The sequence below is a fragment of the Wolffia australiana genome, chromosome 14 (assembly GCF_029677425.1).
Source record: "Wolffia australiana isolate 7733 chromosome 14, ASM2967742v1".
Taxonomy (NCBI): Eukaryota; Viridiplantae; Streptophyta; class Magnoliopsida; order Alismatales; family Araceae; genus Wolffia; species Wolffia australiana.
The window spans coordinates 14,831,482-14,853,753 of NC_135848.1; the positions used below are offsets into that span (position 1 = coordinate 14,831,482).

The following is a 22,272-nucleotide window of genomic DNA, read 5'->3' on the forward strand; positions in this document are numbered from 1 at the left end:
TCATAACCAAGGTAATATAATTGGATTTTATATTTTTTAAGGTTTTATTTTGTTTATTTTATGAATTATCATTGGCTATTCTACTTTTTTTATTTGTATTGGCTTTTCAAACACAAAATTCATACATTAAATAAAATTTTAAGTCATAAATCGTAATTTCGATTTATTTTCATATTTGTGGGTTTCTTATATTATAGAACAAACTTTTTTTGTGATGTTCTGCTATTTTGATTGACTTTTCTAAAAATTAATTCATTAATGAATTAATATTCTAAGTTAAAATATAATTTCCAATTAGTTATAGTATTTTAAGTAGTTTTGAATTTTTTTTGGTCTTGCCCATTTTTTTGTGCAAGGCTCTCAATCTACCATACTGGCTACGGAGACAGAAATTTTGAAGAGAGATAAAATCAGATGGTTTAGCTTGTTCCAACTTTAAATCAAGTTATATAAAGATCCAGAAGGAGTTTTGAGCTGAAATTTTGAAGTCACTTATAGTTTTACTCCTCTATCCATCCATAAAGTGGGATCCATAAATAGACCCCCTTTACTTGTAAAAGAGGCATCCTTTGATTTTTTTCTAATTACAGTTAGTAGAGTGTTTGCTCATTCTACATCTCTTTTGGGTCTATTCTCGTTTTATGACAGAGAAAATTCGAAGGATTGATGGTTCAGTAAAGTCAAATGAATAAACAAAACACTTGCGTATTTAGGTACATGATGATGACGTTAGTATGACTGTCTTTTTCAGACTCACATATTCATATTTTTTCTTACATTACTGTCATTGATAGCCTATGTTTTCATTATTTTCCACAATGTCTATTTAAACCAATCTCTGACGCACTCTGGAAATGTCAAATTCATCCCCTCACTCTATTTGCCACCTGCTAGACTATCACCTAGCACTACCAAACCATCGTTTGAGTACTTATTTAGAATTAATGAAGAATTGAACCTCTAAAATTACACTAAAATCCCTATATTACATTATAAATTTTTAATTAATGAGATTAATTAGGGAATTTATTTCCTCATAATTTTAGAACTATTTTAAGTTAATTTTCACTAGTTTGGTTTTATAGAATTGAATTGAATTATTTAAAAAATAAAAAATACCAATTTGAAGTTAAATAACATTGTTTAAGGAATATAAACCTGGACAACTGCATTACTGGAAGAAATACTCACCACCTATTATAACTCATTGTTATCTCTACCCTCTCACATTTTAATGCAAATTTAGTGCTCATAAAAATCATATTTCCCATCAGTTAAAGACATCTGAATGAAGATAATTCATGTGAACTACTCATGGAGAGCTTTTGAATGTTTCATCGTATTCCTTATAAATATCAAATAGTGCAAAAAAATTATGAATAAACTATCCCAGATTTAGGAGATTGTTATAAATAATAGATAGTTGGGTTTGGTACAATTCGTTGGGAAATATCTCATAAACTATACCACAATTTGGCTTTATCCTTTTCTCTATGATTTCCTGATAATTTTATTTTTTTATCCATTAAGATACAATTCTAAGAAAAATTTCAGGATTATCTATGATAAGGATTTTTCATGAATGTAATAAATAAATATTCTTTCAGTGAAACTTTAAAAAAAATTATCAGAAATCTTAGAATGATGATCCTCAGCAAAGTGTGTGTATGTTTTGAATCTTAATTCATAGTGTCATCTTCCTTGTAACTTATTCAATTCCGCATCAAATTGTATTAGAATAGATGATACAAATTTATATAAATTTTAGAAATAAGTATTATTTTCAATAAATTATTAATACAGTGTGCGAAGTATCCAATCTTAAGTCTCATTGTTCTTATCCTAGTAACTTCTTAAATGGCTTTATAAACAATATGATTCCATTGTCTATATTTTAATGGACTTTATAAATAACCTTTATGCTAAATAAAAATTCAAAAATTACAAGTAAAATCACCAAATCATGATATTGAGACCAAGCTTGCTAAAAGTTAGAATTCTAGGTCACATTTTTTGTACCAATAGACTTTATCGAACATGTATCAAAAAAACATTATTATAAATCATAGATGATAAAACCTGTCATTGGATTTACTTCATGAACTTAACATCAAAATATTCCTTAAAAGTATGGCGTATAAAAATTAATCTTTATAAAATTTTACAAATATTTAAGTATTTCATCTATATTTAATGTACGTAAAGTGATTACTTAGTTCACGTATAAAAATAAATTTTAGGTAGATAAGTTTATGTTGTTCATCATGTTTAACTGGAAAATTTGTGCCTTTTCAAAAATATTTGATAGGATTACTCGGACCACGTTGGGGCGGTTCTCGTCATTTCCCTCGATGTTTCCTTTAGATAGCACAGCCTTCCTTTTGGGACGGCAGACTGGAAGTTGTCCCTTCAGTAAATGTTGGGTTTCCCTCTCCTCTCCTCTCTTCTTACACCCACGCTCCGCCTCCCTCTACGATCCCCATCTTCGTGATCGTCTCTGCCTCACCGCGTCTTCAGGCGGCTCGTCCCCGGCCAATCCCTACCTCCTCTGCTCAGCCTCCTCTCGGACCATTCCCCTTTCACCTCTCTACCCCTGGAATCTCTACCTCGTCTCGTCCCCCACTCCTTCCGATACGAGCCCAGATCAAGGTTTGTATCAGATAATTTTATGCTGGTCATCATGTTTAACTGGAAAACTTATCCTTTTCAAAAATATTTAACCAATGACATAGGACCTGGTTATCAAAATTTCATAAAACCTTGGGTCCTAAGTCCACAATTCAACGTATCAACTGGAAAATCAAACATCACATATATAATTTGTTAGATGAAAAAACATTCCTGATATAATCTAATCCATTGCTTGAGGGTTCATTTGGATAATGAACTTTTAGGATTGATAAAAAATCATGCTTAAGTATTTTACTAAATGCACTAACCCTTGATATTTAATAACTCCATTAAATCCAGTCCCATACATAGAATCTCCCATTCCATAACTTATTGGAAAACTGATGTCGGACGTCGTCGATGGTGTCGTTCGACGGGTAAATTCACTAAGTGAATGTAACTACGTGATGCGAATGTCCTAGGTGAAATGTACATGTAGGGTCGACAAGTGAGGATTCGCCAAGTTCCGAGCTCTAGAGCGGGCGACCGATGATGATGACAGTGACCTTCTGACCCTCGTAGGAGTGACGACAGCTACTATGGCACCAAACAGAATAATTCTGAAGGGCTCGCACATGACGGACGGAATCGACTCGTACCTAAGAAGATGCTCAACTCGTAGTTTTCTTAGTAATCTCTCACCTAATCTAGCCCGAGCAGGGTAGAGTGCAGTCAATAATATAATGAAAGAAGTAATATAATGGACGAACAAGGGATGATGTACCTCGTTAGTGGCGGCATTCGCCAAAGAAAAAAATTCATCGGTGCACGGGCTGATGTGGGCAGGTTGGCGAAAGCAGGCCGTTGGAGAAGGGTCACGGTGAGGCTCGACTGACGCCGGCAACGCGGTGCTTATGGTGTGATGAGATAAGTGGGGATAGACAACGGTGGTACTGGCGTGGTGTAGGCGTGGGCACAGACGTTGGGTGGCCCGTAGTGTTACGACTTGATAAGCGGCGTGCAGTTGGCACTATGCAACGGGCATGGCTGGAGCGCTCAGCTTAGCTTGGACGAGTGCGGCCACTAACAGGAACAATCCAAATGATGCATGATAGATCCGGTAGATGATGTGGCCAACCAAGCTCTTGGCGTAGACTAGTGAGCGATACGTCCGACAGATGGCCAGGTGGTATGGCGCCGTAGCGTCGCCCCAATCAGGTGTGTGTTAGAGCAAGCAAGGAGACAGGACGAATAGCATGGGCAACTCGATGTCGTGTGGGTTTGGTCAGCAATCCAGCGACAGAGCAGACGAGCACTTCGATGTTGGCATTTGCAGTTGGTAGAAACACAACTGTGCTACACAATCCTTGGGTGCAACGTCTTGCGATAGGGTCGGTGGGTTGTTATCTCACCAATGACGATGCAAAGATATGCGGCACGTGGGGCACGTGCACCGTCAGAGGGTTCCACGTGACGTGCCCGAGGGGAAAGTTGACGTTGACGGTCAGACATGGCAACCGGTGGCTTGGAAGGGCACCGGAGGCAACCAGACACGCAGTCGACGGCTTCACACGTGAAGCGTCCGAGGAGAGGTGGCTCTGGGACAGAGGACGGTGCAGCAGCTCCGGCAAGGGGTACTAAAGACGGAGCAAACTTTAAAGGGCAGCGACTGAAGGAACAACGCATCGTCGTGGGACCTTCGTGGGATATCGGCTACGTGGTGGTCTCCCTGAAGCAATATGCATCCACTGACTGGGCGGCGTTGCACTATCTAGGGCAGCGGTGATGCGGTGGTGTAGGGGATCCTCTCTTCCCCCTCCCCTGCAATCTTCTTCCTTCTCTTCTATTCCCCTTCTTCCTCTTCTCGTCCTTTCTTCTTGGGGTGAGATCTGAAACGAGGAATAACTGCAACACAAACAATTCTAGATCTAAACAGGACATGGTCCTATCATGGCCTTATATAGGGCCATGATGGGCCCTTACAAGGAGTCCAGAAAGGGGAGCCCAATAAGAACCTCCCCCCCCCCATTTACAACATAATTAAGAAAATAACCAAAATAAAATGATGTGAAAATGAAAATGATACGAATGGATATAAAAACACGGTGATACACGTCACGACGAGTAGGGGCACTCATCGTGACGAACACAAAACAGAGATTAAACCTACGAAAACAGATAATGGAAAATGCGAACATGTGGCCTACCCGGGGTACTTAAACCCGGGTGTCTTCACGGATGCTTTGGCGTGCCGGTCGGGTTGGACATGGACCGGCTGTGATGTTGTTGTCGACGATGATGACTCCGCTGATGATTCATTGTCGTTTTCTGGACACGCTCCATCAAAAACAATCATAGTGAATTTCTACGTTATTTTCCTTTACTTTGCTAAATTAAATATATACCAATCCTCTTTCATTTTATTTCTTCTCTACTTTAATGTAAATTCAACATCATCATGAACCGATTGGTGCGGCACATTTAGTCCTGAATTTCACTATGAAATTTTGATTTTGAGTCCTGAATAAATGTACTTGAAGGTTAAAAACTCTAGACTCCTGAATTTTATTCACTTACTCTAAAATAATCTTTTTAAAAGTATAGTTTAAATAAATTGTTTATAAACTATCGATCCCTACCTCAACATCAGCTTATTTATGTTCCACCATAAAAAAATGATAAAATATAATATTTATTTTCTAATATTCTCACATGTATATCCTAATTTCTTTAATCAAGCTTTCTCAATTGTATTGTAAATACTTTTCTGAATAAAAATAATAATTAGTATTAGAATTTTATGTTAAGCACCAAAATATTCATCATTGTTAAATATACATAAATATATATATCTAATGTCAAATTAGCCATTTCTATGAAAAAACCAACTAGCACTTCATTGCTCCAAAATTTATCTCTAAAAATGAGATAAAGAAGCATAAATAGAGCACTCCATTGCTCCAAACCATTGGGTTTTATTTGAGGAGATTAGATGGCTACGATGAAGTGACATGTAGTTAAGCTATACCTCATTTGATGGTCAGTATTTGGAGCTAACTTTCAGATAAAAAATGTCTTTTATCCAGAAAAGTTTGGGTAACCCAAGATCCGGCCAAGAAGTTCCTAAGATATAGGGTAAAGCTCAAGGTATAGCCCAGTGTTGAAGCCTGTGGAGGATTTGGAGTTACATTCATTGTTTAAAGTTCAACTAGAAAATTTCTTCTCTATATTGAATTCCCCAAATAATTTCTTTGGTTCAAATTTAGTTTAATCACGCCAGCACAATTGAAAATGATAGCTAGAACACCTGACTAGCTATTGATGCAGGTTTTAATAAACAACAGAGGCATGAACAAGAATAGAGGAGGCTGGATGTGGTGTTTTAAGGAAGAGCTGTGAACAATGAGCCTGTTAGCACTCAGATATGTTTGTGGTGATAGAGGCATGGGAAACGACAGTATATGGCATGAACTGCGGAGTGAAAAATAAAGTGTTCTGGTAGTGCATTAGGCTTAGATGGTGAGACTGGAAGCAGGAGAAAATAAAAGTGTGAGGAAGGACTGGTGGTGTGAGCTAACAGAAATGTGAAGTGGGAATGCAAGAGGATGCTCAAATTTGGCAATCTAAGAGGTTTTATCTAGGTTCCTTGTGGGCCAGGTCTTAAATTTATTAGGGGCAGATATGTGTCTTTGATGGGAAAATCCAAAACCAGTTTGTTGGATCCTTATCGCTGACAGATCATGGATCATGTGAAAAATGGGCTGGACTGAACAATAATAAGGACAGAGTAGATGAAGTACTTTGCAGCCTCTAGGGCACCCACTAAAGATTTCCACCTTGATTGGGTATATCAATCTTGGATTGATTAATATGAATGTGAGATATATTAAATTAATTAGTTTAGACATAATACAGTAGCTGATCTTATATATTCATTAACCACAATGCTACATGGGGGTCCAAGGTCAAATACATAACGCTTATTAGACATCAAAAAATATACTAAGTTATAAGCTTTTTCAAAAAAAACCTGTATTCAATTATAAAATGATACAATCCTAAAAAATAATAATGATATTTATTCTTTGGGTAACACTTCTTGTTCACCTCGCTGTTAATTTCCTTCGCTCCTCGTTTGACTCAATGCAGAGGTTGATGGCCAAATGGCAATATCCTCCCTAGATTGATGGGTGCTCTTATTGAGTTGAAGTGAAAGTAATGAAATCATATCAAGTTTCATTAGTATAATCTCAATTTTTTGCAAGTTTACAACTGGTGGATGAAATGAAATATCAACATTTAGTTGTGAAAGAATCTCATGACTCAAAGAAACACAGCTACATGATAAATTATTAGAGATATCAAATATCACTCATAAAAAAGAGGTGTTATGTAAATATTAAAACCACATAAGCAATTACTCACCGCATAAACCAAACACCATTTGATGATGTGTGCCAATGTCTGCCACTTCACGCCATTCATTTCTCACGGCTCAATGTTGCCGTCAGAGTTTTCAGGGGAAACAAATTGTTTTCAACCTTTTAGTAGCCCCATATGGGCCATAAATAAAATAAAATAAAATAAAATCACCTCAATTAATGCTTCAATAATGAGAGGTGATCGGGAAACATGGCAACTGGAGTGAATAGAATATAGTGGTTTTACAATCTCAGAATGTGACGGAGAGGGTGGGGGGATAGGCATCAGTGTGAGGTGGAGCAAGTGAACGATACGAGCTTACTGCTGTTGAATACGTGACATGAAGGTAGGTATGTGACAGTGGGTGGCAAAGCTGATGGTGATGTGCGGGATGGAAAAATCCTAGGTTATCCTCACTAACAATTACCTAGGAAAAAGGATCATGATGTGAGTTTGAAAACAAAATTATTCCACTAACTTTATGAGTAGATGAGAATGTCACTCCTTTAATCCTTCGCTCTTGAAACTCAAGAATGGGCCCAATTTATATTTTAAAAGAGAGAATAACTTTATAAATTGTCATTAGGAAAAAAATCCAAGAATGAATCTTTTAAATATATGAAAGTATATTTGTAGATATGATATCATTGATGCATAGAATATGTAAAGATGGAACAACATATTATAATAGTTCAAAAATCTTTCTCAAGCCTTAGATATTGTTTCTTGATTTTTGGGTGTTTGGGGTCATTGATTTATTGTCCTCCTTGATCCTCTTCATGTATAGGTAATACGGTACAAAATCATCAGATTTCCCCAAGATTATGCACCCAAGTCCATGTTTAGAAATATGATCCATTAATGTGATTTCACTTACCATTGATTTCCTCAAAAAGCCATCAATGATTGTATGTTCTTTTTGACATAAACATGTGAATTGGAAAGCACCAAAAAGGTCCGAATGGTAACTTTAATATCCATGCACCATAATGGATTTCTCCGTATGTACCTAAAGGAATAGAAAAGTAAGGAATTTTAGTGCATTAACTACAACTTATTTATTTAATCGATTCACATAATTACGTGTCCCTACATTAGTCAGCTTTTATTTCAGAAAAAAGAGCACCTTTTTCTATTGCATGAGTGGGCTTTTATGTAAAAAGTAATATAGTATGTTGAAGAGTGTGTCGTAAATCATTAGTCGTAGTGAATGATTAGTAGACCTTAGTCATTGGATACAATCCAAATGGGTCAGATTAAGACACTGGCTTAGCAGATTAAATCAAATGAAATTTTCTTTTAAATTTTAGAAATGTTTAAATAAATAATGTATAATCTAACTTATCAAATAATTTATTTATGATTTCATTTGATTTAATTCCATAAAAATACCCACACATGGGGAAATCATCAAATCATTATAAAAATGTAATAAGCCCATGATTATAAGGAATAAAATGCAAAATAAATACACTTACTTTAATTTTTATGAATTTAATGTTAGAACATTCTGTGAAAATACCCGAAAAATTGGGGAAAATCAAAATATTCTTAATTATTTTTTGACACAGTACATGCTATTCTTACTTTTATCGAGTAAATGAGAACGGCTCACTGAAATGGATTGCAACTTTCTCATAAATACAAAATATTATTATGTATTTAATCTCCTATCGTTTTTAAGTTAACTTCATATCAAAAGAACTTAGATGGTACGTGAGAAGTTAGGAGTAGGAAAAACTACCTTCATTCATCTATGGATTCGATTTCTATTACAATTAATTCCATCAGTAATAATTAAATATTTTTTGGGTTAATATGTTATTTTTATCGAGATCTGCTTATTTATTTCTATATATCAGCTGTTATGCATATTACCTAATCTCCAATCCTAGAGTATGACCCCTAGATTAAACCGGTAGCTCAAACGGGAAACAATGAATAACATGTTCTGAGTTGTATCCAGGTTCAAAATGAGACCAAGGCCAAACATTCATTACAGGTCATGGGCAGTGATGTAGAAATAAATCTCAAACGAAAGACTTTTTGGATCTCCACAAATTGCCGAAGAAAACATAGACTAATATGCATAGAAAAGTTAGACATGGTTTGATCATTTATGATATAAATCTAATCAAACTTTGGAGATTATATCAATTTCAACGATGGTTATCTCTATTTCCTTCACTTTTTTTGAACTTTTTTTTTACCGTATGGATTTTATTTTGCTTTTTTTACCCTATGAATCGGATCATGATCAGACCGACTGTTGTGTTACAGATTAATGTAATTCGGTTGTTTTCATTCACCTTTGTTGGACAGTAATGCTAGTATCATATGTGTATCGAATATATGAGTTTTTGTAATGTTAGGAACATTATCTCATAAACTACCATCTGTGAATTCTAATTCATGTCTTGATTTCTTGAAATATGTTGTGATACGTCTTTCACTAATTTGGTTGTTCTCAGTCACCTATGTTGGTCATTTATCCAATCTATGAGTTCAATCTGTTGAACATCATTAACATATTAGAAACATTGTCAAATACATTGCCTCATGTGCATTTGGCTTAAAAGTACGCGGTTAGGAACATTAAAGTCCAAGAAAGGAGATAAAGAACAACTCAAGTAGATAAGAAGTTTCATTAAATTCTATATAATCCAGGTGTGTGTGACAAATTAATGATTTGAAATAAGCATGTTTAAGTAAAATTCGAAAAAGGCAAATTGAGCAACGAAGGGAACTAATATTCTTATGCATGAAATTCAGATTTGATATTGATAATAGAGAATCAAGACATACTGAATTCATTATCAACTATTTATTTCTTAGATGCTTGGTAAAGACATCTTATGGAACTTAATTTGAAATCAACGTGAACTTAATTTTTGTATCAGCGTCCATGTTTTGTGATAAATACCTGCCCCGCACAAGACGCATCCAACCTATTTTTTATGAGTTTCAATCCACGTCTGTTGATCCACAAATTGCGGTATCTCGAGTTTCATAGTTTCTCTGAGCACTTTTATGAGTAGACTTTTTTAGGGAATCGCTGATGTATATCGTATGAAGGAGATCTACTTGACAGCTGTACTGCATCGAGATCGTCCTCGACCAACCAGATTTAACTTAAGATTAGACAAGTGAAATTTGAGCGCATACCCTTTACTCGTCATGAGATTAGGGGACACGATTCAGTCTTGGTTCAAACATAAATTGCATGAAATGTAGTCGAATAAGACTTAATCTTTGTAGGATGAAACATGGACGTGCATGATTCAATCTATGTAGATTGGAACGGTTATAACTTAGTATATTTTAGAATAAACGAACAAACTTGTACCATATTAACTCACCGAAGAATGATCAGCATTTTCAATCTCTCTCTCCCATTTATTGTTGAATTATTTTAACTTGTGACTGTGGGCGCCGACAAGAAGATATTAATTGAATGCTCAACAGAAATAAATGACTAATTCTTATTCCGATGGGCGCTCTCGGGATTTCATTATGTTTTTGTTCATCTAACATGATCCGACAAGAAAATAATGCGATTAGGTAATGGATCCTACCTACCCTTCACACTTTATCACAGATCTCCTGTACGCATTAGGACCAGGAAATAAATACCCACCGCAGGGAATATAAATGAGGTTGTCGACATCATGCGAAAGTTCAGTCAACATCGTGCCACAGATCTGTGACTGAATACATCCACGAATCGTGTGCATGGTACACCATATTCGAATAACATCTATTTTGTTTTTGGATAAAGATCCGAACCATGGAAAGTGAGGAATCGCATGGTTCAGCCAAAAAGTTAACGCGAAACATTTCAAAAAACAGGAAACTTGCGGGAATGATTTATGTGGGACGTATATCCCCATCGCCCATGGAATATATACGCATTTACTTTTATTGAGATGCTCGCTTTTAGTACGTCACCCGTCAAACATTCGGTCGTGCTTTCTGTAAAGAAAACTGTCTACACCCAATTTATTGTTGAAAACTTGAAACCAAGTCACAAGCATCAAAGAAGAGACATCAAACAACAAGACTAGAGTGTTAATGGAAGAAAGCTGGGCAGAGAGGCTGCACTCAGACGTTAAGGAACTCGTCATCCTTCTCAAGGTTCTCCATGGCTTCCGCGTCGAGGGAGATCTCCGCGTCGATACTTTTACCGCCATCTCTCCCAGCGTACAAGTACACCATTCCATCAAACCTGTTATTTGACCCGCTTCGCACCCGCTCCGGCTTACCAAACCCAAAATCAACCTCGTACACGGGGAACCTCGGCGAGCTGCCAACAGCCACACAGTTGATCCCAGCGTCCCGGAAATAGAACATCTTCGGCGCCGCCTCATACTCCTTAAGTCTGGCATCAATTGCCTTTGCGTCGTGGACGTCGATCACTTGCTGGAGAAGAGTAGCACCGTAAACAGTCGGACTCGCAAGAAGCAGCCCGGCGGCTGTGGCGTTGAAGATGGCCTGAACCATGTTGCCAAAGTAGCCGTCTGGCATCGGCGGGTCGACGCGCTTCCGGCAGTCTATGAAGATGGCGAACACGGTGATGTCCTCTGGTTTAAGGCGGCGGGCTCGGCAGACGGCGCGCCAGACGTGATCGCCGAGGGACTGGAAGGTGGACAGCGGCTTGGCGCCCTCGGCGAGGCCGGCATTGGCCGCTGCCTTGAGCTTCTCCACGGAATTTTCTGAGAAACTGAAGATTTTATCTCGGAGCGGCTTGGCGGCGCCGGCGGGGTCGTCTTTCTCGTGGGCGGCGGCGGATTCAGGGAGGCTGAGCTTAAGGCGGGCGCTGCGGGCTTGCGCGCGGTCGTGGAAGGGTTGCACAGACACGGAGGACGCGCCGCGGCTGAGCTCTGCCCACGCGCCCATGAACTGCCAGGTCGAGTGACCGTCCAGTACCGCGTGGTTGAAGGCGCAGCCGACGGCCAGGCCGTCTTTGAGCTTCGTGAACTGATTTACAGAGGGTCAAGTCAGGGAACATCGATGCATGACACAGCCAAAGATGTAAAAACTGAAGGGAAAGGTGTATAGTTAAGTCAAAGATGATGAAAATGATGTGGAAACTGACGGGATCTTCTGGAGCTGAATTCATATGGACGACTGAATTTGAGACCACAAAATATAAATTTAAGAACACAAAATTAAATTAAGTTTACATGCATGACTCGTTTGATATTGAGACAACATAATGTCAACTTATCTTTGGAAATAGCAGGTACTCTTTCAAAGATAAAACTTCGACCTTATCTTTCGCCCTTCCTAAAAAATCCCACTATTATTCTAGTACAGACAGTCAATACACAAGTAATAAAACTACGCTTAAATTAGTGTCTTAATCCAAAATTATCATAAGTGAGACTACTTTCTTAGGGATCAAAAAATAGCTTAGCAACTACAGTAATTAATTTATTGTCCGCACGGAATTCAAACTTTACGAAAGAGTTTTGAAAAACGGAAAAGTTATACCTGCACCGCGAGAAGAGGGCGATTGAGACCCTCCAGGTTCATCACGCCACTGTAAGGGACAAGCTGCTGTAAGAAGCTGGGGGCATTATCGCCCGCAAGCTCGGACACCTCTACTTCCTCAGCCGCTGCCTCGATAACTTCTGCTCCGAGAAGGCTCTCACCTTCACATTCCACTCTGAGCACACCCTCCTCATTTTTACCCAGCTTCCCAGCCAACGGAGGGAAGTGCTCCAAAACAGCCGAAAGAGAATCCTTGAGCTTTTCAACTGCCACTTCATATTCGCCACCCTTGTAGACTAGAAGCTTCTGGTTGTAGTAGAAGGTGATGTAGGGTAAGTCGAAGGTGATGAGAGGACATTCCTTCGTGTCTAGCCTCTCGGCTGCGGGCAGAACGCGGGACTTGCCAATGATCTTCACCACTGATTCTTTGTCCGCCTCGTTGCTGGTCTCAGGCTTGACGGGGTCCATTACCGGGGCCAGGACTTCGCTATCCAAACCCATGGTAGCCTGGAAGATCTCTAGAAAACCGATTGCGTCTGTAAGGAGAATCTGTACAGAACACTGGATTTATAGGGGAGGGGGTGCGTTATAAAAGAGCGATTTACTGGTTTCCACTTTCCACCTGTCATGGTTGGCGAATGCATTGAATCCATTTAAGAACTTTCGAAGGTGGTTGGATCGCATTAACTGAATGTGTCCGTAAAAGGAAAGCAAGTGACGCCGGCTTTTACCCTTCTTAATTAACTCAGTATTTTTCGTCATCCGTGAGTACTTAACGGTAAAAAGTCTCATTCGTAAATTCGCGTTAGGAGATGGCTAAATGGATAGACATACCACTTCATTTTTCGGAGTACTCCGTCTCATCAATTTTCAACAATATTCAATCAAATGATGGCCCTTCCGAACCATTCTAGAATAACTTGTACGAACAGGAGACGCTATTTTTTCAGATGATAGAGCAAGCATCCCACCTTTGAAACCCTTTGATGAAGGCCAAGTTCAAGGGAAATTGGAATTTGATTAACAAAAGGGATGACTTCAAACGTGCATTGAATGCTCCCTAATATACTATTATCTGCCTGAACCTTTTCGATAGTATTATATAAACAAAACACAACGTCAACTAAACGTCATCAACTGACAAGGCCATATTGAATGACCAAGCATTCAACAGGTGGTTTAAAACTTAATGCATTTTGGATATTCATCAAAGAGCTAACAACAAAGTCCACATAAAAAGTAATGAAAGAAGTTATCCTATGTGGCGATCGTAATGTTGATATTCCTAAACAGAATGTTAAACTGATGTTTCTTCCACCTTCATTGCGCCAGCAAATAACCCTCTGGCCTTTATTGGTGGCCCTTGGCCATCAAGCCAATCACACTACCATGTTTATTTATGTTCATTGAATAAAATACTAGCATTCATTATTATTCTGTGTGATGTTTAAAATGAAGTCCATGAATACGTGCAATGACTTAGTGAATTATAATTAGATCATAATACAGCAATCAGTAGTCTTTAAACATGTATTCTAAATGTTCCTATTTGATGGATATTCAAGCCGGACATCGAATTATCCGGATAGAATAGCACTATCTAATCCTATTTATACGATAAGTATAACCGATCCTGCAGTTATGAGTGTGGCGATACTAAGGACAGATAGTGGGTGCTATTTATAGAAAGAGTTCATTGAATTGATTCGTACGAATCCCTGAATGTTATTATACATAAACGTCAATCATGTCGATTCAAGTCACAACTGTATTAGTGATCCATTGACCTGAGGTACCAAGGACATTTCGTGAGTGGACGACTACATTTTCACTATAACTTACGAGCCTCTAATCATAGGATTCAAATAAGTTATAGATCGGATGTAGTAACAAGCTTACAGAGATGATTGAGTGGTCAAGATGGAATCATCCGCCCTCATGACAAGAGGAGATTGACTCAAAGAAGACAATGCAAAAAAATATCTGGCCAAAGTAGTAAGGATATTGGAGAAGGCGTTCTTCAATGATCCCCATTATACATCAGTACTAATCGAATGACATATTAGGGTTTGACGATAAACCATACCCTTAGTTGTTTGAGAGTCTCGTACAGATGATGGATTATATATATACGGTAACCGATGACATAAAGGTTCCATGAGAGAGTTCGAGACTCCTCAGTATCTTAAGAGCATGAGGTGTAGCTTGGCAACCCGCGAGCTGGAAACTTAACCTATTCATTGGGTTAAATTAATCATTATTTAATTGATCTATATGCTGATATATTTAATTAATAAGGTTGGTCAACAATTGGGCCACTAAAATTATTAACTAGAACGATACATGGGCCTAGAGGGTCACAGGTACAAGGTCGTAAGGGCATTGGTTGATATATTTTACTTTGAAGGGTTTTTTAGAAAAACCTTAAGTGAAATATAAAGAGGGAAAGGGGTCTCATTTGAAGCACTCATGCAAGCTTGATTTGAGAGCCCCTCCTTACTTCATTCTCTATATCAACCAAGGAGAGAGTTTCCAACAAGAGTTAAACAAGAAGAGGTGGAGATCCAAGCGCCGAGTGATTACGTGAATACTTCTAGAGGCCGGACGCGTGAATGGCTTCCGAACGATCTCAAAGTGAGCAAGTCAAGGGTGGAATAAGTTCCTCAAAAAGTACACTCAATATTTTATTTTAAAGATCAATTATGAATTGATCGACCACGCTTCCACATCCATGGAAACATGATTTCCATGGACGAACCAAAGCACCGATCCCAACAGCATTCTTGTGAGTATCGGGTATAGTGTTGGATAATCTTAGTAGGGTTTACGGTGGTAGATGGATCAACCATAAAACTACTCTTTGAGGGATTGACGAGCTGACCAGAACCTCGCTTGTACGCAGTGAGTACACGCATAAGTTTCTAAATGGATTTTTTAGATCTATTGAGGAAAAGAATGACATCATCTACAAATAGAGAATGCGAGAGGGTCGGCATCCCCTTTTCCTAAAAAAAGGTTGGATGAGGTCATGTGTAATCGCTTGGGTAAGTGATCGACTGAAGACATCCTCCATCAATATGAAAAGGGTGGATGAGATAGAATCACCTTGCCATAGTCCTCGCGTGGTAGTAAAGAAGCATGTGGATTTTTGTCCTACAAGAGAGAGAAATGATTCTCTCTAATGCATGCATCAACAAAAGCGATGAATGCATCAATGAACCCAAAGCAATGCAACACTATAATAAGAAAACTCCACTCAACTTGATCAAAAGGCTTCTCCATATACAGTTTGATGATGACATTCGAGCCCTGAATATGAGTTTCTAGTGACTAGGTTAACACGTGAACGAGCACGATACTATCTTAGATGTGTCGACCCTTGACAAAATCGCATTATGTAGGCAAGATAAGTCTGCCAAGGAATGTCCCTAATCGATTTGTTCTTGGATACAACTTTATAGCATACATTACAAAGACTAATATGTCGAAAGTCTTTAAATGAAGCTAGATTGTCCACTTTTGGGATAAGAGCCAAGAAAGTGGATTTTCAACTTCTAAGTAGAACTTTATGTGTAAACATATGCTTGATAGCAAACACCAAGTCTGTGCCTATAATATCCCAACATGCTTTATAAAACTCCATAGGAAACACATCTGGTCCCAAGGCCTTGTTCCAACAAAAGGAAAAGACCACCTCCTTGATCTTTGCTCGTGTAGGAAGGGCTGTAAGAATGGTACTTTCCAGGTCAGCCACCAAGTAGGGGATGGAATCAAATATATTATCATTCACGACAGCTGGCTTTGAATCAAGGAGTGAACTAAAGTATGCGACACCAGCGGTCACTAGCTACGTGGGGTCATGATTGTGCAACCCTAATAGGACTACATAATTAGGACGAGCTCAGTATCGAATTGAGGCGTGAAAGAAACATGTATTCTTATCACCCTCTAGTAACCATTTGATACATGATTTCTAGAGATAGAAAATCTCCTGTCTTCGCATGGCAACCTCAAGCTGCTTTCGAAGTTGAAGTTGGTGCTCCCCACTTCGTTTGTCCAAGCATCCTGTAGTTGTCGCTCTATAGCTGCAAGCTCCACTTTGAGTTATTTGACCGGTGCGTGTATGTCCCCGAATACATATCTATTCCACCATTTTAGGTGGAACTTAAGGTTCCTCACTGTATAACTAAAGTTCTCCATAGGCAATATAGAGATCATTCTATGCCAATCGCTGCACACAACGTTATAAAAGGCTTCATGCTCTACCCACAGCTTGGAATTGAATTGGGGGGGATGAACACAAGTCGTTCAAACATACGTGCATTAGTGAGACACAAGTCACATAGCTCGAGTTTGACAAAAGTAGAATCTATGAGTGATCCGAGTAGACACACGATAAGATCTAGATATTAATGGTGCATTGTGTCAGTGTAGTGCTATTGATAAAACATCACTCAAGTCATTCATACATACACGCATCTGCCTGGTGCTCATTGCACCATGTCCATCACTCACCTATAGTAAGGGGCTCCACTAGTGATGCCTAGTGTATAAAGTCGTTGAAGACTTGCATGGGTCGCGACCTAGGCGGCCGATCTCCCTAGCGTTCATTGAGTGCTCGTATGCAGTTGAAATCTCCACCTAAATACTTGGAAAGATCAACAACCCGCGGGTGGGTTTGGATATGTCGGACAAGTTCCCCCCATAAGTCCTCTCGCTCGAGTTATCTATGCAATGCATAGACTACAGTGAGCATGTAGGGCACGAGGGAGAGCTGTATGGCGAATGTGACATACTAGGTTCCTTCGTCAATAAACTCCAATGAGTAGTCTGGTGTCCAAAATAGCGAGATATTATTTGAGGAGTGACATTAGATATGATCCATTCTGAGTTTTCTCATAATGGAGTGTGTCCTACCCAAGGTAGTCATTGGCTCAATAAGCCCAACTATTCCTAGTTTATTCTTATTGAGGAGTGAGAATAGATGAGACTAGGTGAGGGGGTTGCCTATCCCTCACCAATTCCAAATGAGAGTTGGAATCATAGATTTATCGGCTTTTGCGATGCACCCTCTATCAAGTGTTATATATGCGTCGAGGGCGAGGTGTATCTGAGGTATGATCAAGTGGTAGAGTATTTGTATCTAAGTCCTCAAATATGGAGGTGTCGTCCTCTTCCTCTCCCATGGAAGCAAGTCCACTAGTATCCCCATATGTGTCATCACTAGGAAGAGAGGCCTAACAGGTAGTCAAGCATTCTTCCTTAGTAAGTGGTATATGAGAAGTGGAATCATCAGATGAGTTGGGGAGGGGCATGGTGGGTATGTCGGGGAGGTCGAGAAGTAGATCTATGAGTGGGCGTGAGTGGGAAGGTGGGTGATGGGAATGGTGGGGGTCTAGGGAGGTAAAATAGCAAAAGAAGGACATTGGCTAGCTGGAGATGGGTGGCGAGAGGTATGTGGTGTTGGATGTCTAGACGCGTTGGTGAGAGGAAGGACAAGAGAGAGAAGGTGTAGGAGGGGATGGCTAACAACAATAGGAGATGGGGGTAAAGGACAGGGGGATGGGTGTTGGGCAAGGAGCAATATGGAGGATCAGGAGGATATAGGCGGAGGGGAACTAGGGGAAGAGGAAATCAGAGCAACATGTGGGGAACTAATGCTACTCACCTCTACCTCAATGTGGCCTTGATTGTTAGTGCCATCCCCTACCTCTAAATGGGTAAATATATTCGAGATTGGTGTAGGGGTCCAAACCTCTTTACCCTTGCCTGATACGTGGCTAGTAGATGGGGGATCTTTAGCCATATGTGGGGTTTTGGGGAGCCTATCGGCACCCTTCTTCACCCACTGTGCAGCTGGAGGTGTAGGCATGACTTAAGTGGGTTTAGCTGACACAAGGTCTCGAGCTCGAGAGGGCAGCCCCCTCGTCGCACCTTGTGGTGTGGGGTTGGGCCATGCAATAGGAGGTGGTCTCGGATTAGGGCGACACCCTTGAGTAGTAGAGTTTGCCTCTACTATGTAATCATCATAGGGCAATTAGAGAAGATATTCCACAGGAGGAGCCACAGTGGCCTGCATCGCCTTTTGGCGACACGTGCACATGGTGTGTCCCAAAATGGTGCAATGTGTATATAGTAAGGAGTTAATAAGAGTCAGGAGTTTTTCTTAGTAAGATGTAAGGAGTTACTTAATAAGAGTAGTTGTTTTAATAGAGTAAAGAAGAAGAATAATAGAGTAGAAATTTGATATCTAGGGAAGTACTTAAATATACTAAAAATTTAAGAATTAGATAGCTAGAGAGAGAGTAAGTGATTATCTAGTTATAATATAACTAAATAGCTTGATAGATTAAGAGAGGGAAAAGGGAATAATCATAATTAATAAGTATATTTATTAGTATAGAATCACATATAGTAGTATACTATGATTTATATATGTATATTATTTATTATATAGTTAGTATGTATACTTAATATTTTTTATATATTGTTAATATAAGAATTTCGAGAGAAACAAGGGTGGTTTAGTTGACACCTGAGGGGTATCTGACAGGTTACCCGAAAAAGATCAAAATAAGGTATATATCTGTTTTTATACAATTTTTGTGAGTGAAAAATAGGGAGAAATAGGGGTCGTTCTGTCGACATCCAAGAGGTGTTCGACAGATAGCGGGAAAGAAAACAAATATGATATATATATATGTGTTCCTTTTTAGAATTTTAAGTGCTTATGAGTTAATGTTTTACCAGAGAAAGCCGAGAAGCAGACCTAAGTCGATGAGCAAGGGTGGTGGTTCCGGTTGCTACCGCCAAACCTTGGTGTGCAGCCCCCTTGTCTCTTCTCCCTCGTGTTGGCATGAATATCGTCTCCCTAAGATCTCTCTAGGGTCGTCCAGAGCTTTGTGAGCAGTTAGGATTTTGTCACGACCCTCCTAATGCTCTCACTTCCACCAAAAGAGTCTCAAACCACCGTCGGAATGTCAATCGGAAGATGGGTGAATTAGGGGCATTTGGACCCTTTTAATGGCCTGGGAAGGGTCTCCCATGGCCGTCGATGGAGGAGGACAGCCTTGGGGATCCTCTCAGGCTGTTGGATGGCCTTGTGGTCCACCCCGCCGGCTGAGAACTGCCCTTTAGCTGGCAACATTGGCGGCTATGGGTGAGGTTTGACAGAAGTGCCCCTAGCAATCTGAATCGTCTTTATTTGGGTTTGACGGCTGCAATTAAATCACAACTTTGGACCATGATTAGTTCAATGCACCCGTCTCCACATCAGCTGCATGTCAACCTTTCCCATAAGCTATCTGTGCTTTGATTCACCCACTTGGTGGTCCCTCATCCATGTCAACGCCCGACAATCAATAGGAAGGTCTAAAAAGTATATAAAAATAGTTTAAATATGATGAGTAGATCTCACCATCTGATCTTCTTTAAGAAGATCGGACGGCTGAGATCATATCTGTCTATTAAGAGAAAACCCGAAATGACACGACACATATGGGAAACAAAGAGTGGGATGTAATTCCATTCTAGAAATATTCAAAAAAGAAATGCAATAAAATTGTTAATCAATATCGTATATTGACTTCCCTCTCCATTGTTAGGACTCCCCCTTGGGCCTATGTGGGCCTGCTGTTTTTGGGCCTCTTAGGGCCTCTGTGTGCGCACTGTAAGTGAGCTAGTTGTTGGGATGATACTGCAGTGGTGCTCGCTAGCTGTTGGCTGGCTTGAGCACTATGTGCTATCTAGGTGGTGGCTGGCTTGAGTGCCACTGGGTCCTTCACCTTTCAATTAGGCCACAACTTTTATTATTTTATATATGTATATACTTTCTTCCTTTTTCTCATTCTATCTTTCATTTTCTTCTTCAACCTTGGTTTCACCCCTAAAACAACATAGATAACATACTAAATAGAGCATTAATCTTAGAATAATTAACAATGTTTTAAACATATTTTTACTAAGAAATTTTTGGGCTAGTAAAATATGTAAAAAATGACATTAAAAATGCATTGGTTATCATTGGCTCCATTTAATAAATGAGATGCAAATTCTTGTAAATTCGAAGATAATACACGTGAAATGAACCAAAAATGACTTTGAAATATGTATGACTGTGTGGTACATTTGGGTCTATCAAACACTCCCCTACTTAAGCATTGTTAGTCCCTTAGCAATGATGCATAACCAAGCCAAAAGATATAGTCATGATGCAGATATGACTTTTTAGTTATTCTTCAAATGGGTTAGCTCCCTTTGAAGGTGAGGGCTAGGCTAAAAGAAGTTCTCATCACAGATCCATCTGTCTATTCACTTAGGCTCCTCAAGCACCGAGTCCTTTACAAACTTATATGTATACTAAGAAAAATTCCTATCTCACTCTTTCTTATGGTACTATCCAACACCCATTGAACTCACCATCTAGCTGAGCTTGCATACGGTTGTCCACTCTATTTGAGAATATGTGGATAAGTAAGCTTGATGCCTTGCAAAACTTTTTCCTTAATATATTTTTCATACTTCCCATTAATAGTTTTGCTTTGGGTTTTGCCTTGCATGTTTGAAAACATGAGGCGTATAGAACACACATTTCTCTTGCCCTTGCTCCATATCCTGCTTCTTGATCTTCTTTTTCATAGCTTTTGCTATTTTTGTAGGTGATTGAGCTTTTATCACTTGCAAGATCAAGATGTACATGTACAAGCTTAGTTTTGGGATGAGAGATTTACGGCACATCTCAAGGCTGTAACCTGAGAATCAATGGCGAAAGAATAGGCTCAATAGTTCAGATTGGTCATATTCATTCACTAGGTGCTTCAGAGAATCACACACTGAATGTAGGTGCAAAGGTACCCAAAACGAATGCAGGCACAAAGGTACGGAATAGGAAGGCCCACAATCATCAAAGGCATTATAGCATTTATATAATGGCCCGCTCACATGCATGAAGGGGATTCTTCATTTATTTTGATCTATAACATCGGATGGGATTTATATATCATTTATTTTCCTGTAATTTTCCAATACAGGATTTTATCTAACTGTTTCTTTAAGCTACACACCGGGCCGAGCTGACAAGTGATGAGATGGATCATGGCCAAATGGGCCGCGATCATAAGACAAATAATAAGAAATATTGATCAGGCTTTGATTTGACCTGGCCCAAAGCCCACCTCATTACAGGCATTCTTAAATGCCCCCATATAATCTAGGCCCTCCAATTTTCGTAAGGAAGATTGGATAGCAATATCTTACTATTATTTTAGACAAATTGCACTAGCCGACACTAACACGACAAGCTGAGGAGGACGTTGACATGGAAAAAATGGTGTATCCGAATTACAAAGAATCCATGGCTGTGATTTAATAACATCTATTGGACCAGCTACCGTGGGCATCAGACTACCAAGGGTAGATGTGGCCATCTTTGCCCCTAGCCATCGACATCATTGGCCGTCCAACGGTTTTCTGCCATGGGGAACCGCTAGAAGTCATTCAATGCCTCCTAGAGAACCCCATGGCTGGACCACGCCATCCTAAGGCCAGCTAAGACCCTCCTTAGTCCTTAAAAGGTGCTCAAAGGCCTGCGATTCCTCATTTTCTCTTGAATAGGCTTAAGAGTCAATGAAAGACCCTTCTTGCGGGTAGATGAGCCCAGGCAGTGTCATGACACCTCCCAGACGGCTCCAACTGCCCATGGTGGTGCCTAAGAATCTCAGATTTGTGCCAAAAAGGACGAAGGTGGTA

General features: G+C 39.4%; 1 protein-coding gene across 1 annotated transcript; it reads right to left on the bottom strand.

Annotated features, from left to right (window-relative positions):
- Positions 1–11,001: 11,001 nt before the first annotated feature.
- Positions 11,002–13,077, bottom strand: PEL3 (HXXXD-type acyl-transferase family protein). The gene is made up of 2 exons (XM_078585889.1): positions 12,526–13,077; positions 11,002–12,009 (listed from the first exon to the last, which is right to left on the bottom strand). Exons 1-2 carry the CDS (start codon positions 13,024–13,026, stop codon positions 11,134–11,136), a joined length of 1,377 nt encoding a protein of 458 aa, XP_078442015.1. The 5' UTR covers positions 13,027–13,077; the 3' UTR covers positions 11,002–11,133.
- Between the last annotated feature and the right edge of the window lie 9,195 nt (positions 13,078–22,272).

Bases quoted from the DNA above. Each gene is read 5' to 3' on its own strand.
- PEL3 (XM_078585889.1), bottom strand. From the start codon at position 13,026: ATGGGTTTGGATAGCGAAGTCCTGGCCCCGGTAATGGACCCCGTCAAG. The intron at 12,010-12,525 runs GTATAACTTTTC...TCTGTAAATCAG, and splicing joins GCCCTCTTCTCGCGGTGCAG to TTCACGAAGCTCAAAGACGG.